Source organism: Stegodyphus dumicola, chromosome 11, assembly GCF_044657685.1.
Source record: "Stegodyphus dumicola isolate Sdum_Otavi_A_Nest chromosome 11, ASM4465768v1".
In the NCBI taxonomy this organism is placed as follows: Eukaryota; Metazoa; Arthropoda; class Arachnida; order Araneae; family Eresidae; genus Stegodyphus; species Stegodyphus dumicola.
Genome location: NC_140778.1, coordinates 99,597,097 through 99,606,536, shown reverse-complemented (window position 1 = coordinate 99,606,536; position 9,440 = coordinate 99,597,097). Strand labels below are relative to the sequence as shown.

General features: G+C 33.5%; 2 protein-coding genes across 2 annotated transcripts; one reads left to right on the top strand and one right to left on the bottom strand.

Annotated features, from left to right (window-relative positions):
• The first annotated feature begins 399 nt into the window (after positions 1–399).
• On the top strand, positions 400–6,077 carry LOC146994223 (uncharacterized). Its single transcript, XM_085827021.1, has 2 exons — positions 400–643; positions 759–6,077. The coding sequence occupies exon 2, from the start codon at positions 1,181–1,183 to the stop codon at positions 3,083–3,085; it is 1,905 nt and encodes a 634-aa protein (XP_085683147.1). The 5' UTR covers positions 400–643; positions 759–1,180; the 3' UTR covers positions 3,086–6,077.
• Positions 6,078–7,530: 1,453 nt separating this feature from the next.
• On the bottom strand, positions 7,531–9,217 carry LOC146994222 (uncharacterized protein F54H12.2-like). The gene is made up of 2 exons (XM_085826335.1): positions 8,911–9,217; positions 7,531–8,432 (listed from the first exon to the last, which is right to left on the bottom strand). Exons 1-2 carry the CDS (start codon positions 9,215–9,217, stop codon positions 7,531–7,533), a joined length of 1,209 nt encoding a protein of 402 aa, XP_085682461.1.
• Positions 9,218–9,440: the final 223 nt, after the last annotated feature.

Genomic DNA, 9,440 nt, shown 5'->3' with positions numbered 1-9,440 from the left:
CAGAAATTATTCATAAAGAACTTCTCAATGCAACTACTTATCAATTAGCCAACCTTACAGAAACATCTATAATAAACAGGTTTGAAACTTTTCATAAGAAGCTCAATATTACTTTCAATGCAAACTACAACAGATTTACTAATCTTTATGAGTAGTTAGGATTTGAGTATCCCTGCACCCCGGAAGTGCCGTCGTCCTTCAAAAGTACTTGGATGTAGTAGTAGGCGGTAATGTAGGCGAGACTGTTTGTCATATACTATGTTTTTCTAAAATAGCGCGTTAAATGAAGGATGAGAGGCTTGTAAAAAAAAAAAAAGGGGGGAAATGATTTAATTAAAATTCACGAGTCGAATGTAATATGCGCATTTGAAAGGGTTGGTTTCAGTTGAGTGGGCTGGGATAATATTCTGCATTGCTAAATTAGGAACGAGATGGTCGCTTTTCCTTGAGAAAGGTTAGATCAAGGTTAAGATTTTGAGGGGGAGGTGAAAGTAGTATTTGATGAAATACGTGTTTTGAAAGCGTAAACATCCTGTAAGCGCACAAGGCGAGACTTGTGAAACTTTCACTTGATCATTACATTTCGAAGCGGTGAGGTTGGTGCTATCATCCTCCATAAGGATTACAATGGAAGCTCGTAATGGTGAGTGAAACGTAAGGTTTTTTTTTTTTTTTGTGTGTTATTGTTCTTTTATTGTTAAATACTTTCTGCGATAAATGTTAAGCATAAAATTATAATTAAAATTAGTTTATTTTAGAACGCAAACGTAGATGTGTTGACACGTTGGGGGATGTGCAGCCGTCGGAAGATCTTATTTTAAACCTTGCTCCCGAGGAAGGCGAAACCTCCCGCAAAAAACTTAAAAAAATTAAAATATACATTGGAAAAAATGTTTCAGTAGAAACTTGTGACTTCAAAAATGTCAATTATGTTTCATTTGTAAGGGTGTATCCCGAAACCGCCGCCACCCCCAAAATATTTAATATAAATATGAATTGTATTGATCGTATAATCGAAGCTTTGGGGGTGATTAAGAGCCACTGTATGTAAAATTAAAAAAAAAAGATATCAAAATGCTGATTTTGCTGGAAAGCGGTAGTGGAAGTTAGTAAATTAATATGAATTTTATATAATATTGTAAACAAAAAAGTTCCATTATTTATTTATTATTATTTTCAAATGATGAATTTTATTCAGTTAGCGCAAGCCCACCGAGGCTATTTGCACACTTTAAGAACAACATTCGATGCTTCTCAGAAAGATCCGTATGAGATATTCAGAACGGCACGCCCTGCCATATACAACATTTTAAATACTAGATCGAGTTTAAGACTCAGGATTTTAATATGTTTGAAAATATGTTTTGAGAAACTGGGGAAAGATGAAAAAGAAATTAATCAGTGTTTTTATTTTTGTTCTCATTGCGAAAGGATTTTATCCTCTAACCAAATCTACGAAAGCATTGACAGATGCTTTAAAAAGATTTTAAATTTGATAGATAATTTTGTGCGTAATGGAAGCGGGTGGAAAATAAAAAAGTTAGAGTACCTTGACTTACACGTTGGAAACTATCGGGAAAATCGCGGTGGTTGTAAAAACATCGCTTTACCGACGGGATTAAAAAATAGAAAAGCGTTGTTAAATATCAAATGTGGTGACGACAATTGTTTTTTATATTCTGTTGCCGCAAGTGTTTTTCCGAAATCCACTAGAAATCCTCAGAAGGCTTACTTGTATAAAAAGGATATATCACGTTTTAAATTAGGATCCCTCAAATTTCCCTTAGCGTTAGGCGATGTAAAAATGTTTGAAAACCTGAACGATGTATCCATAAACGTGTATGGATATGAGGAAAATGAAATATTACCTTTGCAATTAAGTGAAAAGCGAAATGCGACAAAAACAGTAGATTTGCTATATTTTCAAAAACATTTCTTTTGTATTCGAAATTTTAATCGTCTATTACACGCAAACGAAAAACGAGTAAATTTTTTTTGTAAAACTTGTTTAAGTGGGTTTCAGAGAAGGGAAACGTTAGAGTATCACAAAACTCTTTGCAATGAAAACAAACCGCAGAAAGTTAGCATTCCTAAAAACACACTTCTTAAATTTACAAATTTAATGAAAATGCATTATCATCCTTTTTGTGTCTTTACCGATTTTGAATGCCTCACGCGGAAGATTCAAATTGCGTTTCCTTCTCCGCAACAGAGTCATACTACCCCAATTGAACAGCATATTCCTATTAGTTATACCCTAATAGTTACTGACGTGGAAGACAAGATTATTTTTCATGAATATTTTTGCGGAGAGAATGTAATGGAACATTTTTTCACAACGTTGAGCGAAATCAAATCTAAAATTTTGCAAAAGATGAAAGAGTGTTTACCGATGCAGGAGACGTCGGAAAAACGTTACGATTCAAATATATGTCATATATGTTTGAATCCTTTCTTAGAAGGCGATGTTCGGGTCATAGATCACTGCCACTGGAGTGATGGGCATGTGAGGGGTCTTGCACATCGCTCCTGTAATTTGAATTTTAAAGTGTCAAACTACATTCCGGTGGTAATTCATAATTTCAGGAATTATGATAGTCACCTGTTACTAAAACACATGCCGAAAATGTATGCAAATAAAGTTAACATTATTCCGGTGAATTTGGAAAAATTCACCATGTTTACACTAGATGAAATGAAATTTATTGATTCGTTTCAATTTTTAGATGCGTCTTTGGACACTTTGGTGTCGAATTTGAAAACGTCACAACATGAATTTAAATTGTTTAATGCATTTTTTGAGAAAAATCCCCAACGAGAATTGTTATTGCGGAAAGGCGTATTTCCTTACTCATATTTTGCGTCAACATCGGTGTTGGATGAAATTTCGCTTCCACCGCAGAGCGCGTTTAATAATGTATTACAAGGAGAAGCAGTTTCCGACGAAGATTATGTACATGCCACACACGTGTTTCATTCGTTTGGATGTAACACTTTTGCCGATTACTTAGAGTTATATCAAAATACAGATGTTATTTTGCTAGCCGAAGTATTTTTATCCTTCAGACGCACCGCTCTAAAATAGACGCAAATAATCTATACGGGTGTGTAATGAGCCAGCACCTGCCATTGGGAGGTTTTTACTGGTTAAAGGAAAATGAGGTGGAGGCGTTTGATATTTTGTCTTGTGTTGAAGACGGTGATGTGGGGTATATTATCGAATCCGATCTGTTATATCCCTCCCATCTGCATGACCAACACAATGATTTACCGCTAGCACCGGAACATTTTGAACTCACTTTTGACATGCTATCGCCTTATGCCAAAACCCTGAGCAAAAAATTTCAGTTAGAGACGACACTTCCATGCAAAAAATTATTACCCAATTTTTTTGAAAAAAAAAATTACATCGCTCATTATTTAAATCTAAAGTTTTACGTAGAACAGGGTTTAATAATTAAGAAAATTCATAGAATTTTAGCTTTCAAACAACGAGCGTGGCTTAAAGAATACATTGCTTTCAATAATATGAAAAGACAAAATGCGTCTAGCGAATTTGAAAAATCTTTCTTTAAAAAGATGAATAACGCTTTCTATGGAAAAACCTGTCAAAATGTTAGGAAACGTATTCGCGTACAGGGCGTTTTTAGTGAGGAACAATGCCAAAAAAAATTAAACAGTCCTCTGCTGGAATATTTTGAAATAATTAATGAAAATTTTTCAGTTTTCAAAATGAAAAATCCAAATTTGTGTCTAGATAAACCGATTTATATAGGCTTCAGCGTTTTAGAATTAGCGAAGTTGCACATGTATAAATTATTCTATTCCCATTTTAAACACTTTTACAAAGAAAAATGCGAGTTGTTATACACAGATACAGATTCTTTGTATCTCTATATAACAACTGAAGATGTATATAGTGATTTAAAAACGAATTTTTTAAATATTTTGGATTGCAGTAATTTCGAACCCAATCATATAATGTTTAATGAAGAGAACCGTGGAAAACTGGGATTTCTAAAAAGTGAGACACTCACCCCCATATCGGAATTTGTGGGTTTGAAATGCAAAATGTACGCATTTCGTTTCGGTGATACTGTTAAAAAGACCGCGAAAGGAATCAAAAGGAGCGCGCTCAAAAACATTGGATTTGAAACGTATAAAAACGTTTTCGAAAATGCTTCCCTGATTAGGAATTCTCAATATTCAATCATTTCAAAAAAGCACGAACTGCAAAAGATTTTTCAAAATAAAGCTAGCCTCTCGGGATATTATGACAAAAAATATTTGTTAGATGATGGAATTCAATCATTGTCTTATGGTCACTATAACTCGCGTGAAGAAGACATGAATTAAAAAAAAATGATGGAACTTTTTTGTAACATTTTATTGTAGAGTGTGACATTGTATTTTTGCAACTTATATTTTTTTATGCTAATGATCGACAAAAAACAAAAATGTGTTTCCCTCCCGTAGAATACCCAGAAGATATGGCTTTATTTCAACCAATTTCTTTCCAAGATATGTGTATTCAAACTATTTTATCTTCGATATTATGTATAGCTGAACTGTATAATGTAGAACTGAATATTCCTCGTATGATTTTAAGAGATATAATAAAGAAAGGTCGATTCTGGATTGATTTTGAAAGTAGTTTCTCCTTAGAGAACAGAGATGTATTTTGGGATGAAAGTTTAACTCTCTATGAAAGAATTCGATTTAATAAGTGGTTTTCTAAACAATTTATTGCCTGGTTTTTCTTTGATGATGATGTTATATTTCTTTTACACCTAAAGATTGCACATATCACATTTGTAAAACATGTAATTGCTCAAAATAATGAGTCTAATATTTATTTGAAAAGCTGCAACAAATGTTTAGAATTGTGGTTACGATGTCAAACAGACACTACCAGAACGAAATGTAAAATTTTCAGAAAATTCAATCATTTCTTATGTTATAATGAAAGGGATACCCTTTCTTATATGCGAAATGAAGATAACTGGTGTGAGATATGTAAGCAAAGTCCTCTGTATTTCATTTACGACGAGAATTCATGTTGCATTTCTTTTGGAAACTTGATACACGAATGTCCCCGAATTAACCATGATCACTGTTATAATAATTGCTATGGAGGTTTTGTAGAAAACTTTTCTTTTAACTGTCAAATATGAACAAAAATACTGATACATTATGGCAATATTCTGATTAATCATTTTTATTTTATAAACACCCTGAAATTTTTGTTGATATGTAATGATTCCTTTTATGTTTGTAACAATGTGAAATGTACTTTTTGTTTTATTTGATTACTTATTGTATTATCAATATAACATCTCACATGGTGTAATGAAGATAATGGGTTAGTTTCTATATAAATTTACAACGAAAAATCGTTTTGATTTCTTTAAATGTTCATTTTAATTTCTGATACTTATATGCGAAATGAAGATAATTGGTGTGAGATATGTAAGCAAAGTTCTCTGTATTTGATTTGCGACAGGAATTTATGTTGTATTTCTTTTGTAAACTTGATACACGAATGTCTCGCGAATTAACCATGATGACTGTTATAATAATTGTTATGGAGGTTATGTAGAAAACTTTTCTTTTAACTGTCGAATATGAATAAAAATACTGACACATTAAGGCAATATTCTGATTTATCATTTTTATTTTATAAACACCCCCTCCATGTATGTTTCGACGAAAAAGTGGGGGGAGGGAAAGAAATTTTTGTTGATATTTAATGATTCCATTTATGTTTGTAATAATGTGGAATGTACTTTTTGTTTCATTTGATTACTTATTGTATTATCAATATAACATCTCACATGGTATAATGAAAATAATGGGTTAGTTCCCATATTGGATTTACATCGAAAAATCGTTTTGATTTTTTTTAAATGTTCATTTTAATTTTTGATACCTTTGTATATTTTACAACAGTAATATGTTTTTTTGTTTCATTTGATTTTTTCATTGTATCATGCATACAAGAATGATTATTTTGTATTAAGCTTCTGTAATCCTTTAGAAAAAAAATAAAAAAATGGACCTTATCCAAGAGGTCCGGTTTTAGTATCTTCTTGGAGGAATTTACATTTTATTAATTTCTTCAAGGCAGATGCTTTTACCGGAAAACAAAACAGTGGAATAGAAAAAGGCAGCTCATAAATAAGTGTAAAAATGTATTATTTATCTATATATCTGATATTTTTTTTTTTCAGAGACAAAAAAAAATTGCATTTGAAAGAAAAAAAATCCTTTTTATTGATCAAATTGTTTGTGTTACACACAAGTGCGATGTAATTCTCGCACAATAGCATCATCATTCAGAATAACAAAGTAAGCAATTTTAATTACATAGCTTTCATCTCTTATACATTCACTTTCATATTCAGTTTTTTTCGAAGAAACACAATCCAACATGCTATTATATAATTTACTACATGCCGAAAAAAGAGCTATTTGTTCATTTTGAATGTATAAGTAGCAATATGCATATTGTTGTTGTGGTTGATGGTCAGCTTTATGAATAATATGCTTGACCACTTCGGCATTCTTCAAAATTTTCAGGTAATGACGATTTCCTTTCCCGCTAGTGTTTTCATCGTAAAGAGCATTACGAATACAGTCGCTTAGGTTTTTAAAGAAAAAATGATTAATTTTTTCAACGTGTACTTCTTCAACAGGACTGTTTTCGGAGTTTCCAGTGTGCAAATAGTCCATCGTCGACTTCTGAAGCGTTAGTGATGTTTTGCAGGAATAACACGCATATTTATCAAAGACACACAATTTTGTTTCTTGGCATGAAAAGCATGACAACAGCGGCGACGTTTGAATTTTTTTTTTAAAAATTCCCTAATAAAAATTTCATTTTTTTTCTTATCTTTCGTGCAGAGGTCCTTCAAAGAGTACCCTCTTACCATACAAAATAAAAAATAAAGAGCAAATTTTCCGCAGGATGTACTGGTATCATCTTGAAAGCATATTTTATTATAAAATGTTTTGTTAGCGTTGGTCATTAAAAAGTTTAAAATATTTTTGTTAGATGGAGCAAGACCATAACTGTCGAAGTAATATGCCGTGCTGTTTTTCTTAAAATATATCGAAATCCAGTGGCTCCCAGGTAAAGTATGCGGATCCGAATTCACTATAAATGAGGAGTAATGTCTCTTTCGTAAGGGTATGAAATCGGAAGGATATACACCTCCAAATGTTTTTTTGATTCGACTGTCGCCACAGGCATATTGACACAGAGTTAAAGTATCCATTACCGCCTTTGTTCGAAATGAATATTTCTGTATATGCTTTTAAACACTTCTTCGTACACTTGATGTTTCTTTGATGGGAAAATTTCAATAATTTTTTCGGCAAAAGCGAGAAAGAATGCAATGCGCAGGTTCGCTATTTTATTGGAAAACATCATATCGCCTATACTTCGAATTACCTCCTCGCCTGCACCCGCCTCCTTAGCTAGTTCGATAATTTCATTTCCGTATATTTGCAAAACTTCGTCCATGATTTTTAATAATCTGTCGTGACTCCGCGTGACTTGTCTATTTCAATTATGTTCCTGTATTCAGCATAGACTATCAGGGTAACTGTTTCTGGCAAGGCCGCTGCAAATTTGATATCAATGGCTATGTTTCCGCTCTTATTTATGCTTACGTGGCTTTCATTAGATGCCATATCTGGAGTCAAATCAACGGCATATAATGTATACCCATCTTTGTATTCATCAAAGGAGATATTAATGTTGGGGCTTGAATGATATCGATTTAAATCTGTAAAGATGCTTAAATAACTTCGCCCATAAAATGTTTTTTCGAAATTGGGCTGATAGGGTTTGGAAGGTATCATCTGTCCCCCATTTAATATGCATAGGTAGTTTAGGTTATAGTGATGAAATTTAAAAGGATTTCTGTTGATGCTTCCATTATAGGCGGCATTAGATACAAAATCTAGAATGAGACGTGTGAGTAGCTGACCAATAAAAGCGTTTGCTATAGTTGTCGATTGCAAACCGCTCGATATTGCAAAACTTTTTATGTCAATCCTACGAATGGGCATCTTAATAACTCCTTTTTCTAAAGCCTTTTCGTGTGCTATTAGGATGGAGGGAGCCACGCTGACTTTTCTCACGTATAGTTTTGCTAACTGAATTCTAATTTTATAATTGTCGTTTGCCGACATCAAAGTGAAAACATCTTTATGCCTTTCCAGTTTAATGCGTACATTAACCCCGTTGACTAACAATTTCGGTTGAGTGGCCAAATCGAAGTGCAATGGTCCCACGAGGTCGAGGCTTTGGCTAAGCTTGCAACGATTTGCACGCGTTGTATAACCTTCGTTTTCGTCTCCCACAACATCATGCTTAGATGCAGTATCTTTTGCAAATAAGCCAGCACTCAGTAGATTATCTTGACCTGATTTGGAATAGAACAACAAACTTTCCAAAAGGGCTCTATAAGAATAATTCACTTGTGACGAAACCTGTTTATCATTTAAAAATATTGAACACTCGGAAAAAAATGTGTTTAAAATATAATTAACAGGTGCCACCCCGTCGGCGTCGGTGAGATTGGTATCGTTTTTTTTTCGTTATTTTAAATCGTGTGTGTAGTATCGTATGCGCCAAATCCAAATAGTGTTCACCATTACCGCTAATGTAAAATTCTATGGGCGTCTTATCAGACAATGAAGATACTGGGTGAATTTCCACGAAGGAAGAGGAATCGATGCCCAGTTGTACGGCGACACCATTAAAGAGATCCAATTCGCTCTTAAGGCATATAACCCCCTGAGTTTCCATTACTATTAATCTTTATGTAAAAATATCTGCTTTTGTCTTACAACGCTTGCTCTTTGATTGACGATTTTTCCTCTTGCGCTTTCTTTTTATACCTTCTCCCCTCTGTAATTTTTCAAAAATATCACTTTTTATTTTATTAGAGGTCTCACGTAACCTGCTCCGAGCAGAGTCCTTAAATGACGATCCCGCTGCAACATCTGACAAGACGTTCTTTTCTGTTTGCATCAACTGTTTGCCCAAATAACGACCAGCTCTAAGTGCCAACGGCGTAATGTATCGACGCAAATCTCCAAAAAACCCATAACCTCGTTGGTGAGGTATACCTTGAAAGTAAACACCTACGCCACCACCAACTTGAGCACAATAATAGGATTCGCACTCTTTCTGATTTAAGTGCATTTCTCTAAGGATGTTTTAAGAAAGTGAGAGGAAAGCTTGAAAAATCTTCAATTTATATAGTTTTCTTACGGCGAAAAGACAGGACTACAAATGTTTTTCCTCCCGTAAAGGTAATTTTTTTCCCGCTACTCGTTCTCAGTTCTATTTCTATCGTTTCCACATAGTGCTTTCGCAAAGGAAAATATATAGTTTTTTCATAATGCTTCAAAATTTGATCATTTTT

Bases quoted from the DNA above. Each gene is read 5' to 3' on its own strand.
- LOC146994223 (XM_085827021.1), top strand. From the start codon at position 1,181: ATGATGAATTTTATTCAGTTAGCGCAAGCCCACCGAGGCTATTTGCAC.
- LOC146994222 (XM_085826335.1), bottom strand. From the start codon at position 9,217: ATGCACTTAAATCAGAAAGAGTGCGAATCCTATTATTGTGCTCAAGTT. The intron at 8,433-8,910 runs GTATAAAAAGAA...ATTCCAAATCAG, and splicing joins AAAATTACAGAGGGGAGAAG to GTCAAGATAATCTACTGAGT.